This window comes from Alternaria burnsii (assembly GCF_013036055.1).
Source record: "Alternaria burnsii strain CBS107.38 chromosome Unknown 715, whole genome shotgun sequence".
Classification (NCBI taxonomy): Eukaryota; Fungi; Ascomycota; class Dothideomycetes; order Pleosporales; family Pleosporaceae; genus Alternaria; species Alternaria burnsii.
The window spans coordinates 156,024-179,169 of record NW_024066116.1 but is presented as its reverse complement, the minus strand read 5'-3'; the positions used below and the strand labels follow the sequence as shown (position 1 = coordinate 179,169).

The 23,146-nt window shown below is 49.8% G+C and overlaps 11 protein-coding genes across 11 annotated transcripts; 5 read left to right on the top strand and 6 right to left on the bottom strand.

The window, feature by feature from the left end:
* Window positions 1-207: 207 nt before the first annotated feature.
* Window positions 208-2,014, bottom strand: GT037_007193 (monooxygenase; the record flags this gene model as incomplete). The annotated part of the gene is made up of 3 exons (XM_038932240.1): window positions 208-712; window positions 789-1,086; window positions 1,141-2,014. 3 exons carry the CDS (start codon window positions 2,012-2,014, stop codon window positions 208-210), a joined length of 1,677 nt encoding a protein of 558 aa, XP_038784728.1.
* Window positions 2,015-2,482: 468 nt separating this feature from the next.
* On the top strand, window positions 2,483-4,236 carry GT037_007192 (general substrate transporter; the record flags this gene model as incomplete). Its single annotated transcript, XM_038932239.1, has 5 exons — window positions 2,483-2,542; window positions 2,595-2,611; window positions 2,663-2,723; window positions 2,772-3,480; window positions 3,542-4,236. The coding sequence occupies 5 exons, from the start codon at window positions 2,483-2,485 to the stop codon at window positions 4,234-4,236; spliced, it is 1,542 nt and encodes a 513-aa protein (XP_038784727.1).
* Window positions 4,237-5,252: 1,016 nt separating this feature from the next.
* Window positions 5,253-6,047, bottom strand: GT037_007191 (uncharacterized protein; the record flags this gene model as incomplete). Its single annotated transcript, XM_038932238.1, has 2 exons — window positions 5,253-5,767; window positions 5,828-6,047. 2 exons carry the CDS (start codon window positions 6,045-6,047, stop codon window positions 5,253-5,255), a joined length of 735 nt encoding a protein of 244 aa, XP_038784726.1.
* Window positions 6,048-6,891: 844 nt separating this feature from the next.
* On the top strand, window positions 6,892-10,632 carry GT037_007190 (polyketide enoylreductase; the record flags this gene model as incomplete). Its single annotated transcript, XM_038932237.1, has 8 exons — window positions 6,892-6,978; window positions 7,031-7,190; window positions 7,276-7,386; window positions 7,438-7,483; window positions 7,537-7,702; window positions 8,460-8,649; window positions 8,924-9,259; window positions 10,004-10,632. 8 exons carry the CDS (start codon window positions 6,892-6,894, stop codon window positions 10,630-10,632), a joined length of 1,725 nt encoding a protein of 574 aa, XP_038784725.1.
* A 627-nt stretch (window positions 10,633-11,259) lies between these two features.
* Window positions 11,260-11,790, bottom strand: GT037_007189 (uncharacterized protein; the record flags this gene model as incomplete). The annotated part of the gene is made up of 1 exon (XM_038932236.1): window positions 11,260-11,790. The coding sequence occupies one exon, from the start codon at window positions 11,788-11,790 to the stop codon at window positions 11,260-11,262; it is 531 nt and encodes a 176-aa protein (XP_038784724.1).
* Window positions 11,791-12,288: 498 nt separating this feature from the next.
* On the top strand, window positions 12,289-12,978 carry GT037_007188 (uncharacterized protein; the record flags this gene model as incomplete). Its single annotated transcript, XM_038932235.1, has 2 exons — window positions 12,289-12,470; window positions 12,519-12,978. 2 exons carry the CDS (start codon window positions 12,289-12,291, stop codon window positions 12,976-12,978), a joined length of 642 nt encoding a protein of 213 aa, XP_038784723.1.
* A 70-nt stretch (window positions 12,979-13,048) lies between these two features.
* On the bottom strand, window positions 13,049-14,778 carry GT037_007187 (uncharacterized protein; the record flags this gene model as incomplete). The annotated part of the gene is made up of 3 exons (XM_038932234.1): window positions 13,049-13,269; window positions 13,529-13,634; window positions 13,843-14,778. 3 exons carry the CDS (start codon window positions 14,776-14,778, stop codon window positions 13,049-13,051), a joined length of 1,263 nt encoding a protein of 420 aa, XP_038784722.1.
* Window positions 14,779-15,722: 944 nt separating this feature from the next.
* GT037_007186 (short chain dehydrogenase reductase) lies at window positions 15,723-16,752 on the top strand (the record flags this gene model as incomplete). Its single annotated transcript, XM_038932233.1, has 4 exons — window positions 15,723-15,795; window positions 15,843-15,943; window positions 16,023-16,494; window positions 16,553-16,752. The coding sequence occupies 4 exons, from the start codon at window positions 15,723-15,725 to the stop codon at window positions 16,750-16,752; spliced, it is 846 nt and encodes a 281-aa protein (XP_038784721.1).
* A 205-nt stretch (window positions 16,753-16,957) lies between these two features.
* GT037_007185 (uncharacterized protein) lies at window positions 16,958-17,281 on the bottom strand (the record flags this gene model as incomplete). Its single annotated transcript, XM_038932232.1, has 1 exon — window positions 16,958-17,281. The coding sequence occupies one exon, from the start codon at window positions 17,279-17,281 to the stop codon at window positions 16,958-16,960; it is 324 nt and encodes a 107-aa protein (XP_038784720.1).
* Window positions 17,282-17,964: 683 nt separating this feature from the next.
* On the top strand, window positions 17,965-18,933 carry GT037_007184 (uncharacterized protein; the record flags this gene model as incomplete). Its single annotated transcript, XM_038932231.1, has 1 exon — window positions 17,965-18,933. One exon carries the CDS (start codon window positions 17,965-17,967, stop codon window positions 18,931-18,933), a length of 969 nt encoding a protein of 322 aa, XP_038784719.1.
* Window positions 18,934-19,342: 409 nt separating this feature from the next.
* GT037_007183 (uncharacterized protein) lies at window positions 19,343-22,878 on the bottom strand (the record flags this gene model as incomplete). Its single annotated transcript, XM_038932230.1, has 5 exons — window positions 19,343-20,440; window positions 20,503-21,556; window positions 21,639-21,655; window positions 21,878-22,648; window positions 22,735-22,878. The coding sequence occupies 5 exons, from the start codon at window positions 22,876-22,878 to the stop codon at window positions 19,343-19,345; spliced, it is 3,084 nt and encodes a 1,027-aa protein (XP_038784718.1).
* Between the last annotated feature and the right edge of the window lie 268 nt (window positions 22,879-23,146).

The following is a 23,146-nucleotide window of genomic DNA, read 5'->3' as shown; positions in this document are numbered from 1 at the left end:
TACTAGATCAAAACGCGGTTTGTTTTGGGCATCTAGAGCGTACTTCTCAGACTCATGTGATTGCAGCTGAGGTTTTCATGGCCGTACTCGTATCATTCTTAGTATCATGTTTCTCACTTATCAAATAGTGGTAAATACACAAGCTCTAACCATCACTAACAGCCTTGCATCTTCCAGACCGTCTATTTACATTCATAGAATTCTCACCTAGTTCCGATGTCCCACAAGACGCGCAAAGCGACCAGTCGCAGCTCCGAAAACGTCTATCAAAGCAGAACGGAATCCTTCATTTCTCTTCCACAGACTTATAGCAATCGCCAGCAGACCAAGACCATATGTGGTGGAGCCGGCCGTCCGAATCCACCTACTCAAAGTCCTCAAAAACCAAAAATACGACCCTCCCTCAGTTTTGAATACTCCGAATCGAGGAATGCATGCCTCTTTCCAGTACGTACTCGCATACCCTGGCCAACTGGCAGCATTGCGGCCATGTTCATTGATGTACCAGTTCGAGCAGCCAGCGTGGAAAACCGATCCTGACAGTTGCTTGTGAATGCTATTGACCCATTGGCTCTCGGCTGTGGCTTTGACTTCGACGACCCTGCATCTCCCATCGATCAGAGGAGCGAGGAGGTTCCGCATGACGAATTCGATCTGCACTTCACACGCGAAGAGCGCGGAGTTGTGAGCTGGGAAAGTGTTGGGACCAAATCTTTCGGGCGCTCGTCAGTTTGCAATTCATGCAAGTTCTTCTGGTAAAGACGAAAGAACGAAAACGGAAGGCTTACAGAATAGCGAAGTTGGGGAAGTCGTGCACGAAGGTTCCCATGTAAGCTTGTGCGCCACCTTGCTCTTTCCATTGTTGGTTCAATCGGTTCTTCCCCTTACCGAAGACTTCCATTGGAGTGAGGAACCGCTGGACTTGGAATCCCGTTGCTAGGACTATGACATCAAACTCCTCCTTCCTTCCTGACTCGCTGACTATGCCTGTCTCGTCAAACTCTCGGATTCCTTCAGGTAGGAGTTCCAAATTTGGTTCATTGAGAGCGTCGAGGTAATTAGGGTCGAAGATGCGACGCTTGCAGCCTGATATATCAATCGTTAGCAAGGCCAGTGCTTGAAAGTTTGTACATTCCTTACCTAACGGAAAGTTCGGAACCAAGACATTGTGATACTTTTCCGGCGCCCGCGAGAAAATGTAGCGCTTTGCATGGTCCTCGACCTTGGCCCGCTTTGCTGTTGCTTGAGCGCCAGGCATGTACGTCGTGACAAGATCATCGTTTTCCAGGAACAATTGCAATCTTTTCCATCTCTCCCATAGAGGAACATAGCGAAACGCCCATGTTTCAGCTTTGCTGAAGTTCCGATTTGGTCGCTCATGATACCATTGTGCCGACCTCGCATACTGTTTGATTGACGCTACATCCTTGACCACTGCGGGGACGACTTGCGCTGCTGAGCATCCGTTTCCGATAATGGCCATTCGCTTGCCTTCGTAGTTGTATGAATGATCCCAACGAGCTGTGTGGAACATGGCCCCTTTGAATTTCTCCATCCCTGGAAACTTGACGTCCCTAGGATACGAGATACCGCCAACAGCGGAAATGAAGACCGCAGCGCAGCGCACAAATTCAACCTTTGTCTTGAGATCCTTGAAGCGCACATCCCACTTCTTGGTCTCTTCGTTCCAATTCGCGCCCAAGCACTCGATGGAAAACTCCATGTGCGTTCGCAAGTCATATTTATCGACGGTGGCTTCCATGTATTCCAGGATCTCGGGGCCGTCGCACAACTCCTTGGACCAATTTGGGTTAAGGTTGAAGGCAAACGAGTACAGAATCGTAGGCACGTCGCAGCCAACACCTGGATACGTGTTGGTGCGCCATGTTCCGCCCACTCCGTCAAGCTTCTCATAAATCGTGAAATCGGTGAACCCTAGCTTGTGCTTCATCGTATGCGCCATAGAAATACCAGACGGTCCAGCGCCGATAACAATTACGTTGGGAGACGACATGCTGCGTGAGTGGGGTGCCAAAAGACGAAAGATAGTGAGGGAACGTGAAAATAAAGGCTTCGCTCTCGTGTCAAGCTGAGCACGTCTCGCGCGCTTTTAAAAGCGACTAGATCTGCACAACCACCCATTACGGGCAGGTCGCCACCCCGCTGCTATGCTAATTACCTGATTTCCATGGAGCCCAGAAATAACCAATTTGAATGCGCGTCCCCCCTTTGCGTGATGATGCGCGTGTTCCAAACCACAGCTCTTCAAGTCCCACGGAATTTGAATCCCGTTGATGAGAATGCGGGGATGCGCGCTAGTCTTGACATGCGCTAGTCCCATGCAGGACTGAACGATTACCCCAGATTCGTACTAGACCAAAAACAGATACATGCCGGTATGGGGTGTTCAGGTATAAGAGAAGGATGTGGTACTGCTTTGCTCGAGCCAACGCAATCTGCAAAACGTAATCTGTCAATCAAAATGTCTGATCTCATCAAAGGACGAACTATGTACCGCTTGATGCGGATGAGTTGTGGAGTGGTATGTAAGATGTGTTGCATTCTGTTTCGTTCTTACTTACAAGTGAACATAGTCCTTCATGCTTTACGGGTAATACTACCTCGACAACGGCTACGCCAAAGCGGATGCTGAATTCTCTAGCTATGATGCTGGTGTTTTGGGTGGGGTGCAAGGCACCGATGCCTTTCTTAAGGCTATGGGCGTCAGTGATCCAAAATGTTTCGGTTTCCAACAGCTAACAAACCTTCAGCATCCTACTGGCACATACGTCATTCCAATGATTGCATCCTCGTATACCCTTGCTGCCACTATCTGTTGCCTCATCGTGTCTATCATCGGCATGCCTCTCGGTCGTCGCAACATTATTCTCCTCGGTAACGCCTTCGTTGTTGTGGGTGCAGTCATACAAGCCAGTTCTTGGTCCGTCGGGCAGATTATCGCAGGGCGTATTCTTTGCGGGTTTGGAATCGGATTCATATCCTGCACTGTTCCCACGTATATGGCAGAAATGTCTATCGAGGCAGGAGAACGTGGCCCAGAAGTGGCGTTCACCTGTGCATTGCTGATCAGCGGCATCCCAATCGCATATTGGATCGACTTTGGCTCCACGCGCATGACGAACCAAGTCTCTTGGCGATTTCCAATTGCTTTTCAGGCTTTCTTTGCAATGGCTTCCGGGTCCGTTATGTTCTGTCTACCGGACACACCGAGATGGTACTATGCCAAGGGCCGTGAGGCGCAAGGAGATGATGTGCTTGCCAAGTTACATAATAAGCCTCTAGATCATCCGGATGTCCATCGGATGAAGCAGGAGATCATGAGATCGATTCAGCTCGAAACAGATGCAGAAGAAAGCACGAAGTTCAATCTCTGGACCCTATTCTGGGATAACACAGATTTGAGAGTTGGGAAACGGATCAGGATATCCTTCCTTGTGCTTTCAATCCAACAGATGATGGGTATGCATTTCCAATCAACGACTATATATCTGAGATGAGATGCTAACAGAGGTCAACACAGGTATCAACTTGTCGGTCTACTATTCTGCTGTCATCTTCAAAAATGTCGGTCTTTCCGACTTCCTCGCACAACTTCTGTCAGCTGTTATGAATACCATGTTCGCCCTCGGCACATATCTTCTCCCGGCAACTATCGAGCGTTTTGGCCGTCAAAGCATAATGTTCTGGTCCGCTTTGGTTCTCGCGCTTCTCATGACGGTCTTTGTAGCACTCATTGGCCTCCCCAAACCTACACTCGGCACACAGTGGGGCGCAGCGGCTATCATCTGCGTTTGGAATATGGTGTTCGGATATGGCTGGGTTGGTGTCCCTTGGCTTTATGGTCCTGAAATTGCACCTCTCCAACAGCGGCACATCGGCGGTGCAGCTGGCGCCTTCGGAGAATGGCTCTTCAGCTTCCTTACTGTATTCGCGGGTGGAATTGCGCTAGAGGCAGTGGGGTGGAAGATCTGGATCTGGATGCTGGTGTTCAACTGGCTCGCAATGCCATTCGTATGGTTCATGTGTCCTGAGACGGGAGGAAAGAGTCTCGAGGAGATCGATGTTTTGTTCGCGAAGGATGACGTTAAGGAGAGAATACTGGCAAGTGGATATGAAGGTGCAATAGGAGAAGGTACTGGAACACGGGAGCGCGAGAATAAACGGGTAGGATCAGCTGAAGAGAAGAACTCGAGTGTGAGGTTGGAGGAGGTCTAAGAATCTTACTTGTGAACAAATAGATTATGCATGTGACTACCTACGTGTAAGCTAGGTAATACAATTCGTCTAGATTCAAAGCCTCTGTAGAATCTGTACATGCTCACGACACGTACAGAATGCTCTTTCTGTCCGAGGAGGGACGCGCACCTGGTTATGTGCTGCGTACCAACCCGGTACATTTAGATCGGACAGGTAGATGTTACTGTGATCTCCAGAATGGTTCATGGCGCTGTTCTATAGTAAGAACTTCCTGCGTTCTCGATCAGACATGCTCTTGCCTTTTGGCGCTTTAGCAATAGGCGGGAACCGCACAAGTCAGGGTCGCAACTACATCTGATCAGCAGCTATTCAACCTCCTGTAAAAGCGAAAGTGCTTCATCTCGATCTTTCGTGTTGAGCACTAACGTCCAGAAACCAAATATATGTAGCCAAGCAGCTCAGACGATCCTCAGTATCGGACAATCGCCAGACTCGAACGGCCTTCACGCAACGTGCTCTTGGTAGCTTTACGGCCTTATTGTCGCTAGCGGAAGACATGCTAGTAGGTTAACTCCACAAATATCAGAGCTCAGCATCTATGCGAACACGATACTTTATCAAATATGGGATCCATCCCGAAAGACCTAGTCAGCAACTGCAAGAGCGTGTTGAAGAATGACAGCCCTGCTAATTAAGCAGCGAGTAATAAAACTTGTCCGCTGGAGAATCTAATCTGGAACTTCATAGATCTGAGTATCTATCATAGTAGTGACTACAAATACCTGATGTCAACAACGACGTGTTAGTAGAATTGGTAAATTTACTCAGGATAAGTACAGTAGTGATATACTCAAGTTGAAACTTGTTCTCGATGTCACTTTCAAGAGAGGTTTTTATTGAAGCAGTTCGAGGCAGATATTCTGTACTGTTACAAAGTTTCTTGCTGGGAGATAGTTTACGCGTTAACGCAGCATATGCAGTTCATATGAGATTTCCTTCAAGTCCCACCCCCAATTCCGCCTCTATCTGCCCCACTACTCCCAAGCTTTCTGCAGCGTGTTCGCTTCCATCTTGGCGTCAAACTGAGGAATATGAGTGGTGTGGCACCACGGTTTGTTACTTTCCTCTTTCCGAACTGTTTCAGCAAACCAGCTACACCAGCGCAATCGTGGAAATGTGCGATTAACTCGATCTCGAGTAGTCTCATGGATCATGCTTCCGAATTCCTCGATCTCCTCATATTTCCCAACGTTATCATAGAGCGTGGCAAGCTGAATCAGTTGACCCATGAACGTAATGGTTCCGTCAATGCCCATGTCTTCGTGGCGGATGATAGCCTCAGCAACAGCCTCGGCCTGGTCGTGCGTGGATCCAAGAACCTTCAGAACCTCCATGGCTCTAATTCCACCATAAATGTCAAAGGACATCCTGGTTGATGTGAAGTATGCATCCGCAGTTCCGATATCGTGTAGTAGACAGGTAAGAGCCCAGGTGACAGGCGACAAAGTTGTAGCGTGCTCCGGTAGAAGCTGCTTCGCGATCATGTTGCCTGCAGCAGTAGTCAGACCTCATTGCTCAATCTGCCAGATTTTCCCAGATTATGACGTACCCCAATAGAACACTCTCATTGAGTGATTATACGTTTCGGCGGAGAGTCGTGTCCTTGCAAAGTTTTGAGCCTCTGTCACAAGAAGATTGTCTGATGGAAAGTACACATCCTCGATTTCGATCACAGCTGGAGGGTCAAGTTGTCCCCTGGCTTGGAAGATTTTTAAGGCGCTGACAGGAACAGCAGTCCATCCGTTGGCTTGCACTTCGTCAATGGTCATCTTGGGGCGATCTGAAGTGTTGTGATTGAGCTAGGTTGAGCTGAGTCGAGTTGAGCTGGACCTGATGTTGCGATTGTGAACTTGAAGTGCGCAAGTTCGAAGCCTATATATGAACGATCTGTGGGAATGGCGCTAGGAGCTATCGGACATGGCTGAAGATAGCACAAGGGCGTACATATGATCATGCCGAGCCTGTGTCGCTGCACAATGTACACCCCATGGTCAGGTTTGGGTCCGTCTAATCATGTCTTCAAGTTCAGCATGTTTGATGTCTTGTGGCTAATGTCATGGCTGGAAAAATCGTGACTTGTCGGAGTGATATTTGATTGATCAAACATTCGTCCAGCCATGATTTCTCGCGTCAACGTTGGTGGTACTGCCATATGAATGAACATGGCAATTCTGATCTTGAACGTTGACCCGATGTATCGCTGCACCAGCGAGGCAATGACGGAAGGTGTGCGAGCTTGAACTAGCCTTGTTCACGCCCTGTTCCGGATATAGCTTAGCGTCGATCATTTGTGACATGATTGAAAGCTTGTCCGCGCCCTCTTCCGAATTTGGTCTAGCGTACAAGAGAAGAACTACAAAGCTGTCCCGACGGATCCAAAATCTTTGGCGTGATGCAGAATAGATCTTGCTAACAAGAGTCGGAACGTACCGTACTTGCACACGTAATGCCAAGTGCTCATTGGTATACAAGCAGATTCCGCTACTGGAAGATCTGGATAGCGGTTTTTGTACGGCCTACTCAGGACAATACATCGCTTCTCGTGTAACTCTTGTGCACCCAGTATCTCTACCTAAACTATTTCCTGACCGCGAACAGGGTATTCTGCACAGCATGTCGTTACTGGCTCCAACTACTCAACAAAATGAACGTCCGAGACTGGACGGTATCTTGCGGAGCGAATTACACATGGCAAATCCTGTATGACAATACTGATGCTTCTTGCCCATATACTGATCCAGTGCGTTTATAGGGCCCACTGGGTTTCGGCAGCTTCGCAACCACACTCATGACTCTTTCTCTATCTATGATGGGCGTTGGCGACGTTTCGAATCAAAGTGTGTTCATTGCAAACCTTTGTTTCTTAGCGGGCATTGGTCTTCTTATCAGTGCTCAGTGGGAGATGGTCAGGGGTAACACATTCGCGTATACAGTACTGACGGCTTTCGGCAAGTTCCCTCTTCATCCGACTGATCGTTGACTAATCATGCATCGCAGCTTTCTACTATGGTGGCTATGGTGTGTTGCTCATGCCTTCCATGGGTATAGTCGATAGCTATGGAGGAAAGACCGCCGAGTATTACAACGCATTTGGTCTCTATCTTGGAGGTACGCTTGCAGAAGAACATCGAACCCAACATTGTGGCTGAACTTGCATAGTGTGGTCTGTCTTCAACTTCTGTTTCTTCATAGCTTCTCTCTCGACGTAGGTCATCTGCAAATGCTCCGGCAGCATAGTCACTAAACGCGATATTATAGGAACGTTGCCAACATCATCATATATAGCGCTTTGGAAATTTCCTACATCCTAAATTGCGCGGCGAACTTTGCTATGGCTCAAGAAAAATGGTCGATTGGACACACTCTTACTGTTGGGGCTGGCGCCTTTGGTCTGATCTCTGCTCTTACAGGCTTCTATGTGCTGGTACATGAGCTTTGCCAGGACTCATTACCGTTTTTAAACCCGCTTGGGGATATTACTTCCTTAAAAGCTCGCTTGTGATCAGAGTGGACTATCCTTGAGCGCAGTGTTGAGAAGAATCTAGAAATACATGGTGGGCAATAAACAGAACAGATGTCGCATTTTCGTTGCGCCCTACGTAAAACTAGCTGGAATGACATACACTCAACCCCTGCTAAAGCAAGAGACACATGTGAAACGTACCATTTCTCCGCTGCTTGCGTCATCTCTTGAATGATAACGACTTATAAATAGATTTGAGAGGCTTCTCATGCTCATCTCAAAAGACATAATCGTCAGTGACTGTAGTTATAGTGCGAACCAGCAACAGACCATAGCGCTACTATGTGCGCGTCTCGGAAGATCCGTTAGCATATCGTTAATGTCAGACTTACGCACGCTATGTGAATATAAACATCCTCGACTCCTCATTAAATAGCTAAGCCTGAGTGCTGAAGTCTAATCGATGGAACTCCGGTCGTGGATTCAGACGACAGATCCTCTAACAAACTCGATGACGTTATCCGCTACGCTAAAGCGCAAACATGCATAATAGGTAGTACAGATTGTATTGTGAGAATATAGTCGTTGATTTATATTCTACGCTACCGATGAACTTCATAACACACAGAAACCCACACTCATTGTGTCTACCCAGAAAACCTGTTGTTTATGCTATGGCAGACGTCTTAAAGTTCACTCAGACGTTCACCTGCCAAAGGTTCAAGATCACTTCATCGCTGTCGCGACCAAAGCCGTAGCCCTCAACCCTGCAGACTGGGAAATGGTCGAGGATCATCCATCTAAGGGAGCAATTGGTGGCTATGGTTATTCCGGGGTTGTCGAAGAAATGGGCAACTGCGTGAAGGGTCTGAAGGTCGGCGATGGAGTAGCTGGATTTGCGCAAGGCGGTACGTTCAAATCTTTAGGTACCATAGCCACACGACTGACAAGTTCGGGCGACGCAGCATACCACATCAACGGCGCATTTGCAGAGCACATCAAATTCAAGCCGGGTTGTCGCGAAAACCACTCAAAACATCTTCTGGGAAGAGGCATCTACGCCAGGCGCTGGCATCACTACTGTTGGACAAAGTTTATATCAAATGCTCAGCCTGCCTCTCCCGCCCACAAAGGTCTCATCATATACGCTAATACTGACCTAAAGCGCTTCGACAGCCACAGAAACGCTGGCTGTCCAGTTCGCGAGATTGTCTGGCGCGAAGGTCTTTGCAACTGCGTCGCTGCCCAATATCGACTTCGTTAAGGAACTTGGCGCAGACCATGTGTTTGACTATAAGGACCGTTGTTATGGCGGGAAGATTCGCAAAGCTAGCAATGATGAGTCGAAGCCGGTATTTGATTGTATGGCTGAGCATGGAAAGGAGAAGATCTGCGCCACAGCCATCAGTTCTAAAGGCGGGAAATACTCTGGGCTTAGCCTTGAGGCGTTGAATGACCTCCCGCGCCAAGATGTGAAACATGGCTGGAATTTTGGCTATACGGGACTGGGGCGAGAGGGTTAGTGATATGATGCCACCCAAGCACGAAGATTACGAGTCTGCGCTAAAAGCATTCGGACCGACATGTACCAGAGCACCCGGTTAATATCGCACAAGCCACAGGACAAAGTGTAAGAGTAAGTCTGAACTGCCCCATTTTTGTGATGTGTTGGTTGTCGTACTGCGATCTTTTTCAATGAGTCTGGTGAGTTCGGTACGATCGGCACCTTTTAGCTTGCATCGACTCATACCTCGTCATTCTGAATCATGATCTGTCGCAGTATATAGAGTCTAACAACAGCTGATCAATGCAGAAGAAGACGCTATTTTCGCAGTCTTACATAACCCATCAATCCATTCGTACGACCATCCGTTCCCAAGTGTTTTTCGATGACACTTAGCATGAATGCATATCAATTTCTTGGTGCACAAGAAGGGATTGTGCTCCGCAGGCTCCCTATTCCAGAACCAAACGACGAACAAGCTCTTATCAAAGTTGAGGCAGCAGGTCTTTGTCATTCCGATACACATGTCTTGCACGGAGGCGGAGCCGCATGAATGCGTGCGTTGCCCATAACTCTCGGTCACGGAATTGCGGGTACCATTGTCAGGCTAGGAGGTCACAAATCGAGCCCCCGAGCGTCATCACTCAAACACGGAGATAAAGTTGCCGTTGCTTGCGTTGGACACCCGATCGAAGCACGCTGTTTTGAGCATGCGCCTGGGGTTGGGTACGATGGAGGTTATGCTGAGTATGTCATAGCCTACTTGGAAAACATCGTCAAGATACCTGGAAATGTCAGCTTCGCGCACGCTGCTGTAGCCACTGATGCCGTCTCTACGGCGTATCACGCTGTCGTTGTCGAGGGCAACGTCATGGAGACGTCAACCGTCGCTATCGTTGGTCTAGGAGGTCTTGGACTCAACGCCTTGGCGATAGCAGCTGCACGAGGGGCTCAGGTTTATGGGGTCGACATCATTACATCTAAGTTCGAGAAGGCGATCTCGATGGGCGCTATTCAATGCGCCACAAGCCTAAGCCATCTCTCAACCCAACACTTCGATGTCATTATAGACTTCGCTGGTGCTCAGTCGACGGTCGAAGCTGCTGTAACCACGGTAAAGCTTGGAGGCATCGTTGTGGTGGTTGGATTAGCCTCGGACACTATCAAGCTTTCAACAACCGACATTGTTACCCGAAATATCACCATCAGAGGCTCTACAAGTGCGAGTATTGAAGACCTACACAATGTCCTTGGTCTTATCTCTTCAGGGGTCATACAGCCCTTGGTAGAAGAGATAGCTTTCCACGATATTCCTAAAGAGCTCGAGCGTCTTAGCTCAAAACAAGTTACTGGGCGTCTTTTTACAGTGCCTGTTCCGGACATGTAGCTGAGGGGAATGAGTTCCCAGACGAGAGGTCTGAGTTCGTTAGTAATGTAGGGATTAGAAATTGGTTACCGGGCCCGTGTACATGACATACGACCTTATGTGACGTTATACTATAAGCACATTCAGTGATGTGTGTACGTGATTCGAATGCCATAGTGAAGCCGGAATTGCGCTAGCGAGTGGGAAGCAACTTTTCCCTGCGGGCAGTGTGTTGCGGCTGAGCAAACGGCGCGGATACAGGACTCATGACTCCCTGAAAGCTCAGCGCAGTATCTACGCTACTGCTCTTTAGTTGTCCCTAAAATTTCCTTCCTCGCCCTAACAACCCAGAGTGGATCCAGATGATCCGGTAGATACGGACTCCTTAACACCACCGTCCCTTGATCATCCGTAATCCTCATCCCGCTCTCGTCCCTTGCACAGAGATCCACAATCTCCACATCTTTCCAGCCCGCGAAGTGGAGGTAATCACCCACAAACTCTAGTCTCGACCGCTCATCAAGCATCATCCACCTTTTGACTACCTTGTTAGGGAAACAGCGGTTGCTTATGACAAGGTGAACGGTACCTAAATGCAGAAAAGGGTATGAGATCAGTATTCTATTCGGGTGCAGGAGGACATAGATGTTACATACCACCTTCATGCGAAGCTTCCAGAAGCTTTCGACAAACCTCAAGTGGTTTATTCAAGTAGTCGATACTAACCACACACGTCACTGCATCAAATTGCATATCTTGTCCTCCTTCCCACGCAGCACGTACATCATGCGGCGGCTTGTTCAGATCCATAACGCGCCAGCGATCCGGTCCCATGAATACGCTATTCAGCGCCATCTCCTCCGCATTGAGCCCTACACCATAGACCTCCAATTCCTTTTTCTGTATCGCTTCCTTGACCGAAGCCGGGTAAAAGCTCTTCCAGCTCGTGCACATATCCATTATTTGTCCAGTTCTCGGCAACACGGTGTCGTAGTACTGCGTCAATCGCGCTATGCTTGGGTCATCGATGTGCGTGACTAGTCGCGGTTGGCGGTAGAACACGCCATCGTCATTTTCATCGTAGCGGACGAAGTCCGAGTCATTGTACGGCCAAGTATCATACTTTGGTTTGTATGATGTGGACGGGAAGGGCGATGTGTCAAGGGCCGCGGACGCCATGTTTGCCACTGCGAAGCCGGAGAAGAAGTTGAAAGGGATGGAATTTATGCGATTAAACGACGAATATGCGCGCCATGGAGCTGTAAGTGTTGGCTTGACCGTGCGGAGGCAGTGGTGGAGGAACATGGAATGGTTGGTCGCGGATGGCAGAGGATTGTCAGCTGAAGGAAGCGCGTTCAGTGATGTTCATGAATGGCCGGATGATGACGTCAAGACACGCGAAACCACGTGCCGACGTGTGGGATGACTTCAGTTCCCATCCTTCTCACCATCCTAACGGTTGCAGGTCTGATGATTCTATCCCAAGTTCACTATGTTCGAGATGCAAAATATGTAAACATTCAGGTAAGGAGCTTTTAGTAATTCGCTACAGGTACGGGTCAGCTATTCCGAATCTCGGAATTGGTATCCCGAACTTGCGGGGTCCATATACATACATCAGGAACGCCCACAAACATTTTATGTTGTAGCCGGTACATCTGCATTGTCTGGTACATAATGATAGCTATTCTCACCACCGCAAGGCTCGTCTTCAAGGACTCGGTTGCGCGGCAAAAAGCCATCGATGCGTTTCACAAGATCATTGAATACACAACACCACATGAGCCACACGTTCTGCAATATGTGTGCGCATTACCGGTAGACGATAGCTTAGGCACCGAGATATACATGATCGAAGAGTAGGTTGGAAGAACAATGTTGAGAATTGCGGATGCTGACCATACCAGATACGCGAATCAAGAAGCAAGCGACACACACTTGGCCACCAAGCCCGTCCAAGATCTAATTCAATTATTCACGACTGGAGATGTCCTCGCTCAACCACCGGAAGTCCACAACTCCAATGTGATTGTGAACAAATCTTCAGGGATGCCGATACCAGTCTCATCAAATCCCGCTGTCGTCCTTATGAACATTCCCTCGAAATCTGAGCTTTCAACCAAAGACAAAGAGAGGTGGCGCCAAATGTCATCTATTGTGATGAACAGCGTAAAAGGCGTATCTGCATTCACTGTTGTTAAAGATCAGGAAGCAAACAGTACGCGAGTCGAAGCTGTGCTGCAGAGTTGGGATGCCTTCGCCGAATATCAAGAGTTCTTGATAGATGGGCGACAAGATGGAGCAGTAGTGGTAAAACTTAGACCTATTGATGGTTTTGTTGGCCGCGAGAACGCGAGCAAGCTGTAGTTTCCAAACCCCACGTAGACATATAGGAGCGTTTTCCGTCCTCTTGGCTAGTTGAACGAGTAGATATCAACTACCCGCCTCGTTCGTGTTTACGATTCTTTGTCTGAGGAACTCGCGTGTCGGGCCATATACCCTGCAACTGATGCCGTGCCCTCTCACGGCAGCCTCCGCATATGCGACTGTTTCTGTACAAGTGTGACCAGTACTCGCTTGACCTTCTCTCTAGAGGTACGTTCCGTCGCTGTTGAGATGCACCATGACAAAGAACAGGTACACAAATAAGCGATAACTCTGGAATCAAATCTCAGTTTACTTCAAGTGATAGCAAGCAACGATAGCATAGAGGTTTGACGCCAGCCACCAATTTGGCCCGATCTTTAACACCAGTAGCTCTGGGAGTCTTATTTGGACTGGGTGCGATGACGTAGGATTTCTGCAGGAATGCTGCGGGAGGCGGGCGGTGCAAGCCAGAGCTCGATGGTTCGCGAAGCTCCATTATGTTCCACCCAGCAGTGTAACCGACGAGCGCAGACATTACCCCGGTACATACGATAACCCGGTGAGCGAATGACATCGGGCCATCTGATGTTGTGGTTGATGGTCTGGCAATCTTGACCCGTCGATCTCGCCATGAGCCATCCTCGGTGCGGGTTCACCTGTAAACTGCTTAGCTCGAGATGTTATACTGGGAGTGGCGCCAAAAGAGCCGCTATGGTAGCTTATCACAAGTTATGATGTTGCTTGCATTTTGCAGTAGCCAGCGATGAAAAGCCTTTGGTTTACACAGTTCACGTAAAGCGTACCCAGCTGTGACATGTAGCCGAAGAGTGACTGGCGGCGCCACGAGGAAAAAGACGAACATACCTCGTTCCAATGAAGCTTGTGCGTAGTAAACATGTCTTCAGGTCCTCCCTCGTAAGCTTCGGTTGTAGGGTCCAGATGTTGCCCAATGTGTTCATGGGTCTCGGCGTTCCCCTGGTGATCAGGAATGCAAGACTCCCAAAGCTTTTTCTGGAGCCATCGACCTTTCGGATCGCCATTAGCTATCCGACACTTGCACCACTTATGAAGCTCGGCAGAACATCGCGCAGTCTTCCGTCCGTACCACATATTTGCAGCGAGCAGTGTGTCGTATACGATGGACCGATCGCAACCAGCATGCATGACAGCGAACAGTACCATTTCCAAATCTGCAGGTCTACCCAAGCGACGATTGTGGTTGAAAAGTTCCACAGCCTCGAGATTTCGATCTAGCATGGCCTGCTTTCTGCCGTCGATGGCCACTTGCGCAGTCTCTGGATCCATCCAATCGACCGTCATAGCAGTGATCCAGAGCAAAAACCGCAGAAACTCGATCTTATCCCGGTTCCAAGGGCCTGACAATAATTTCTTTGGGAGGCGCCCTTTCACTACGGAAATTTGAGGTAGGTGACTCCGAGAGAACAGCATCTGTGAAGTATCTTCAAAGTTCGGCGGCCACTGCGCATCGAAGCAGCCTTCTTTCGGCGTCCTTCCACAGAGACATCCCGCGGAATCATACCGTCGCATGATCCAAGACTTGAAGAAAGACCATGTCATCCATTTGCTGGCGAAGATGTAGGTTTGTACTGCCGAAAGCTCGGCGCGTGTACCTCGCACATCAGTCAGGTAGTAGTTACACGTCGAGTGATAAATGTATTCAGATGAAAGTCGTGCTGCGATGTAGGTGGATGCTTCGATAAGTGCAATACTATGACCAGCGGCAATGAAGATGGGCTGCAGAAGCTCGACGGGGAGACGTTCGATAGGTGCGAGGACCATGTTGTTGTGGTCTTTGGAAGCAAGTCGGGGAGGGATCAAGCAATTTCTTTTTGCTGCAGAGCCGCACTAATGTACCCAAGCACTATATACTGCAGGTGCCCAGAAATGAAGACGTGTTTCCAGGATGTTTATTCCTCACGGTGGACAGCTCGGTGTTGCATTGGTCCGACTAGCTAACGACCCCCACATTTGCCCATTGAGGTATGCCGCTAATTACCCCACACGGTACTAGCACGTCTGCGAGTTGCTTCCGAGGTTCGCACCCTTTCGTCCTTCCAACCTGGCCTTTGACGTGATTGTATCAGGTCTGTCAACTTACTCTTTGGATGCTACGCAGGAATTCTACAACTAAGATTACACGTTGCGACAAGCCATTCGAATTACACCAGGACAGATCTTATTACGATATCATCCTTCACGATCGCGCACCCTACCTAAATACAGATAGTGCTGAGTGAGCCTGTCACATAATCTCAACATTGCCTGCTGGGACACTACTGTTCCACGACGACGACCTTAATACCCAGGTACTGTTGTGAAGATAGCATCGCGCCAGCGAGACAGGCGAAGAACAACTCCAAGCCCTAGTAGTCATCGAAATCTCCGTGAGAGATGGTGCTCTCGCGCGTACGCATGGACACTGGAAGAGCAGTGAAGCTGCGTTTCTGACCAAATCATCACATCGCACAACTTCTGGTGACTGATTACGGCTAATCTCAGGCCTTGTACGAACCCAATTGCGTTAGGGCGGGGCATTGGCCGGCTATACAACCAGCGCAACCGTACATCAGCTTCGACCTGTGGGCATGAGCACGTCATTGTCAGCCTGCGGAGCTTTACTATCTCCGCCCGAAGCTCCAAGCATTCACGCAAGCAACGTAGTCTCTACATAAGACCGAAAGCAGCTGCTTGAATCCGTCAGAGTAATATAAGTTGTCCACAATATGGCGGATCTCGACAGCGGTACTTTGTTCAGCGTCCAAGGACTGGTGGCAGTCATCACGGGCGGGGGGACAGGTAATGATAGCGCGGGACAGGACCAGCGGTTAGCTGACGGCCCGCAGGCATTGGTTTGATGATTGCGCAAGCACTAGAGGCAAATGGTGCGATTGTCTATATCCTGGGTCGACGACAAGAAGTGTTGGAGAAGGCAGCCAACACAGCGGTAAGTATAGCCGCAATGTCCGCACTGATGTAGATGCGAAACGTTCTCTCCACATATGTACTGACGACCCCATGTATAGAAGCATAGAAATATATACTACCTTCAAACCGACGTAACATCCAAGTCCGATCTCTCCGCAGCAGTCGACCACATCGCTTCCAAATCCGGCTACGTCAACCTTGTCGTGGCCAACTCTGGCATCACCGGTCCGACTCTCAAGGGCTTGGAGAAAGGCGCGTCGCTGGCCGAATTCCGCAACCACCTCTGGAACTGGGATATGAGCGACTTCACGCAGACATTTGCACTCAACACCACGGCCGCCTTTTTCACAGTCGTCGCTTTTCTCGAGCTACTTGACAAGGGCAACAAGGCTGGAAATGTTGAGCAGAAAAGTCAGGTCATATGCATCAGCAGCGCTGGTGCCTTCAATCGTGTGCCGATGGCTGGTTACGCCTATGCTGGTTCTAAAGCGGCAGCAGTGCATATAATGAAGGCATTGGCGACGACGCTGGTGCCTTATGATATCCGCTCAAATGTCCTTGCACCTGGCCGTAAGTCGAGACATCCTCCCAGAAACAAGTTGTCGGACTTGTTTGCTGATTGTTGTAGTGTATCCTAGTGAAATGACTGCAGGTATGCTCACACAGGATAAATGGCCGAGAGACTTTATACCCGAGCAAAGAGCGGGCGATATCAAAGACATGGCGGGTGCACTGCTCTTCCTCACTAGCAGAGCTGGAGCTTATATCAATGGCAATGTATTGGTGACAGACGGTGGGCGTTTGAGTATCTTGCCCGCAACGTATTGATACTGGCGCGTTACGCAGCAACAAGCACGTCGGAAGTGACTTTGGACGTTGCTTTGAAGATTTGACAAGAACAATAATTCATTATCGATAGATTGTCAAACACATTTCCGTCATGTTGCTCCATTACACAAGTCATAATCTGCTCATCTGGATCGGGTCAGAATCTTCATCTAATCTTACACCCAACCATATCTGAGCAACGAACCTATTCCTCATCGGTAACCCGAAACTCAAAAGGGCGGTAAATCGCCTTGTCAGCATCGCGCTTCTCTGCATCCGACGCGCCGATAATGTTGGTGGCGCGATAGATTTTCTCGAAAGCCCGCTTCTCTGCATCAGATTTTCCAATGATGTTTGTCGCACGATAAATGGCCTTGTAGGCTTCACGCTTCTCTTCTGGGGCAAGGGCTTCGAACTGCTCGGGGGTTGGGATGCGCTTGGCGATGTCGTTGGTGCTAGCAGTTGGGGCTGCGACGGCCGAGGCGGTAAGGAAAGCCACGAGGCCAAAGGCGATGCCGGTGAAACGCATGTCGATGACTGGAAAGATGGTAGTAGAGAGGGACAAACGATAAATGGTGGGATAGCGTTGTCACCGTCGGCTGCGGTATCGCTTTGGCTATATACCATGTTGCGGACGTATCCATCCACGGCACAGTATAGTCACCATTAGCAGTTTGGTCCAGCACCTGATTGGCATGTTGGTAAGGCCAGCAGTTAGGCATGTAAAGATGCCAGGCCTCCATGATAGCGTATCTGTCAAGACTAGTTTTCGTATTCGTTCTAACTGGATCAGGCAGGACGTAGCTTCCCCAGACCGAGCCAGAGCCAAGCTTCGCCAATCGCAACGGGCCGGCGCCAGAAATGCTTATCTGTCCAGGGCTGTATGACGCGTTAGTATGGGATGCCTCACTTGGTCTAAGATTTATTCCAGCAAGCCTCGGAGGAGGAGGTTGGCTTGCTCGATTTTGTGGTGTGATGTCGCCATTGTAGCCCGCACGATTTTTCTCGACAAGGAAGGTACTTGGACGACCGCTGATCTACCAAGTAGAACAGCCAGTTGGTGGGAGTGGTCCCAGTAGATGCCTGGTTAGATCGATTCTAGTGTCCCGTCCATTATCGCTGGGTAGCAGTCGTGGGGTCTCCGAGGTCTGGCTTTGGAACCTTCCATCTTCACCACAACTTAACAACACACTTGCGCGATTGCATGGCACAATGCATTTGTTCCTAAATTTCGCTTACAAGACCTTGGCGTCAGATGAGAGTCTGGAGTATACATCTGACCTGGATGCAGAGAAGGCTCGAACAGTTCGGGGTGGTGGGCAGACGAAAGTATCCTGGAAAGCTGCGGTGGTCATCACAGTGCTAAATCTGGTCGTTTTGGTAGTCTCAGTCTTGCTATTTGCCAGAACGTACTACAGCCATCATCATGGACTCAACGGAAATTATCAGCAAATCACCCCATACAGCCCTGTGTTGGCCGAGTTCGATCTCAAGCCGACAACAAGGAAGATCAACGGAACGCTCTTCCCATCGCGAGATGGAGGCTCCATCGCAAGAAAACAACCCAACCCCGAATCTGATGCTGTCTGGGAAGAATGGGAATTGACGCGCGTCTACCCGGTGTCCCGCGAAGAGCTCAGGAAGATGGGTGTCAATCCCTCGACAGCGGCAAAGCTGGAAGACGACGTCTGGGGTCTAGGAGACGATGCTTACGCCTCGATATTCGATGTATACCATCAAGTCCACTGTCTGAATTCCCTACGGCGAATCGCATACGGCGACTATTACAACCTCAGCATGGCACGGGCACACACCGTCAAGCAACGCGAGATCCACATCAACCACTGCATCGACATCCTTCTCCAAAGCATCCAGTGCAACGCAAATCTCGATTTGATTCCTTTGCATTGGGTAGAGACGCAGGAGTATCCCTTCCCCGATATGTCGATTAACAAGAAGTGCGTTGACTTTGAGGGCTTGACTGAGTGGCGCAAGGCCAACACAATCGACATGGACAAGTATGTTGAGGTCATGAAGATGCCGGAGGTGGGCAAGTCAGGTGTCAAGGAGCTCCCCGCGGCGGATCAGTACTACGAGTACTGGGGCTATGATAATCCGAACCACAAGCCAAAGGCCGAAGGAGGGCATGGGCTTGCGTTGGATGTGGACTCGAATTTGTAGTACATTGGCTGGCTTTTTCGATTTGCGATGAAGAGCCTTACGTAGTAGCTGTTTCAATTGACGTGCTTGTACGGTTGCAAAGGGTGTTTGGTGATATCGGTCCGTCATGACCACACGCGATGCAATGCTTGTGAGGACAGGGCACGCAAGAATAGAGCGTGCGCCGGGTGATAGCAATTGGAGGCAGCTTCAACTATGACGGCTACTACTCAAATACTAGCCATCCCAGGAGCTAGCCAGATGGCAAGTTCAGCCAAAGGCTTAGAACGCTGACGGTGCTTTACTCCTACTTCGTATATTTCTCAGGAATCAGTCTTTCGAGGCTTGTGGCGCTCTATTGTATCTACCTTTGAGAACGCGAAAGAGGTTTCAACAAGAGGTAGCACCACCATGTGTCTGGCTGCACGTTTTAATTCAATCTGGTCCATTCCGACCAGAAGATCGAGTCGATGACGTTGAGTGCTGGATCCAATATGGTATCATTATGACCATGATCCGCAGCTGGTCCTGCAGGCTGCTCCCATGCAGATGAGCGACGCCGCTTCGCTCGGGTCGGGTTGCTCTCAGACCCTGCTCCGTGTGCAGCACTTCGCTTCATACTCTCACGCTTTGCTCGCAAGAGTTCATTCTGTATCCCAGTGACCACTTCACGGGCCCGCGTCGCACTATGATAACCCTCTGATAAGTCGCAAAGGGCTTGCTGGCAAACTTCCAAGTCCTTCCACGCTGAATTCCTCAAGGACGGTGCCGCTGCCTCGCAGGCATTCAGCACATGGATCAAGCTTGCTGTGAATACGAGATGGACTGCCTGGATGTTGATGCGCCGGAAGCTGTATAGTCTTCGGTAGATTTGAAGTAGCTTGGCTATCGCTCTAGCTGAGTCGGTACATGTTGGTGGGCCGACCATCGGATCCGAGAAAGCAACGTCTGGCAGGTTCGCCGTAGTGGCCGTAAAAAATGGACGATTGGCAATGATCATGACGGTGTGATATTGCATCTGAAGTTGCAACACGTGCGGGACATAGAAGGATGAGACCGACGACAGATCAACTTTCAAAGACTCTGGCAAGTCCTTGTGCCACTGTGCAAGCTCAGCTCGCATACCCGAAGCAAAGTCGTGAAGCTGCTGAGCACCGAGCACTGACACGACAGAGTCGGAATATAGAGTATCCCGGATACGAGCCATCTTGGCGCAGAGCGTTGCATTGTTCCGGTGCAATTCATCAATCGGATCGACCAAAGCGGGGAAATCAAAATCCGCGTACTCGTCAATATAGGGTCGCCACAGCTTTTGCTCGCCGACCTTGGCAACGCAAGGCGGTGTGGTAATGGCATGCTCGTCGAGTGAAACCGGTCGACCAAGATACAAGGACCACATTCGTTCATGGATAAAAGCACCCCAAAACACTACTCTCTGCAAACTCGCCTCTTCCGCATCGATGATACCAGCATCTACATAGACTTGATTGTCAAGATGCAGGCCGAGATCGGTGGCCAGCCGTACTGCCTAAGGGTACGTGTATGGAATCAGTGTATGTCTTACGTGTATTTCTTACAGCTATAACGTACCATGCCGCTGTAAAGCCAGCCACGAGCATCAAGAGTGCGAATCGATTCCACTCCGCTCAAAATGGCAAGAGACTGCACTGTCGATAATGTAGGCGAGTCCAACTCAACGTCGAGCAGTGCGCGCGCACGCGACGCAAAGAAGTCAACTAATGGTTCGGGGAGCTCCACGCAATGCCTGGAAGTCAACGATGCGCCAACAGCGCACATAGAGTTGACGAGCACCTCGGAGTAAAGCTTGCTCACGTAGTCACCCGATTTACACTTGAGTCGCTCGCGATAGAAAACGTCTTCCTGTACAAGATGGATACTCGGGTCCTCCCAGCAAAAGTACAGCTTGATGAGATGATCTTCGAGCTCTGTATCCACGAGATGTTCAACGCCAGCGGCATCCAGCGTGGCTTGAACCCCTACCCGGCTCACTGCTGTTCTTGTGTTGGTTGTCGCGCGGGTCCCCGAAACGAGTAAATGGAGATTGGACGTAGCGCCGTAGAACCTGAGCTGGCCGTCCTCGGCAAGCCTGAGAGATCCCAGACTACCAGTGAGCTGGTCGACCAGGGGTGAAGAGCTGTCAGTCTGAGGAGTGTCAAGCGTTATCATTGACGGCGTCTCTAGAGCCACAGAAAGATCTCGGTTAGACGAGGGCATTGAACTGGCAAAGTTATGCTCTGAATTGGTCGCTGGACCTGGGAGCGCCGTCCATGGGGTTGATAGATTCCTGTAGCTCGGAAGTGGGATCCCGTTTGCCTGGAGTAGTTCCTCCAGCTGCCTTGCATATGTTTCTGCAGCAACAAGTCGCTCCTTCATGGGAACTTTCCGCTTGTCGAGGCCATGTTGGTACACGCATCGTTGAGCATATAGAATACAGTTGCTGCATGACGGGCTGGCAGCGTCGCATTTGATCTTGCGCGCTCGACAGCTCAAACAAGCAGTAGTGACGTGTTTTTGCCGTGCACTCGATGTTGGACGCGCTGATGAACTCGCAGAAGCCATCACGGGTAGTTTCGGGGTTTCGGCATATTGAGCTGATGGTGTGGAGTCGTCGCAGGGAGATGAGCTACGAGTTGTTGGAATGCGGGGGTGTCCTAGCCGAGGCGGTTCACATTTGTTGATGGTTTCCAATTGATGTCTGCACTTACTGTGGAGGTAACGAGATCTGTCTCTCATTCGCGCATACAAGGCAATCTCCTTTACATTTTGATAAATGAACTTTTGCTTCGTATGATGACCATGATGAACAGAGCAAAAGACGCCTTCTCTATACACACCCACGCTCCTCCAAACATGAGACAATTAATAGATGCCGCTACATATCCACCTCTCGAAAGAACGCGGCAGTCTCCACATATTCTCCATCTCATCCTCAGGCATTGATAACCTCCTTGAGCGTCTTGGCACTCTTCTCCAATAACCTCTTCTCTTCACCATCAAGCGGCATCGGCACACTCCTCACAATGCCACCCCTACCCAGAACCGCCGGCATACTAAGACACACACCGAGTTCATCCTGGTAGTAGCTCACCGGCCTCACAATCTTCTCATCAAAGAGAATAGATTTACAAATCGATGCCGCAACGCCTCCGATACCATAGTTGGTCGCACCTTTGTTCTCGATGATGGACGTGGCTTTATTCTTCGTCTCGTCTGCAATGGCCGTCTTGTCTGCTGCACGATCAGAAGACTCGGACAGAGCAGACGAGAGAGGCACACCGCCAATACTCGCCAAACTCCACGCAACAAACTGCGATTCCCCATGTTCACCCAGCACATAAGCATCGATGCTACTCGCCGCGACCTCCGCCCTCTTAGCCAAAATACCCCTCAGCCGCGCGGAATCGAGAAACGTGCCCGATCCAATGACCTGGCTACGTGGCAATCCGCAGTATTGCTGGGCAAAGTAGGTAAGCACATCGACGGGATTGGCAACGAGCAACAAGACGGTATCTTCGCGGAAAGGCTTCATGTCGGAGATTGCGGATTCCAAAATAGATTTGTTGCGCCCGATGAGATCGGTTCTGCTCTCGCCCTTTTTTTGCTTGGCGCCGGCTGCAATGACGATGATGTCGCACTGTCCTGCCTCCTTGTGCGTTCCCGATCTTACACGCGTGGTGGTGTTTCCATGGAAGGTTGCGTCTGAAAGGTCTGCTACCTGGGATTTGCGTGAGTTGTGAATGATAGTAGAGCAACGGGTCGAAAGTAGAAGCAAGTTGGGAACAGCGAAGGGGTTAGGATTACCTGTGCATCTCTGACTTCTTCTTTGGGATCGACGAGCAGAATGTCGCCGGCGACGGGGTTCATGATGAGACTATACGCAATCGTTGCGCCAACATCGCCAGCGCCGAGTATGGCAATGGAGGAAGTAGGTTTGGCGTCTGACATTGTTGGCGATGAGGTGTCTGTAGTAGTGGGCGATGAAGGGCTGAGGCGGATGTGAGAAAGCAGATAAGGGACGGTGTTGGAATATCCAATGGCTCAACATGTCTTCCATCTGCAGTGTAGATTATTGCACTACGTCATCGTCATAGCGCTAGTGCGGTATGCAAGTCCGCAGACAGCCGACTTATCGAATTATCTCCTGAAGCCTCGCGTACGTTCGTAAACCCTCCTACTTCGTCGTTTGCTCTCCAAAGTCAGAGCTCCAGTACTA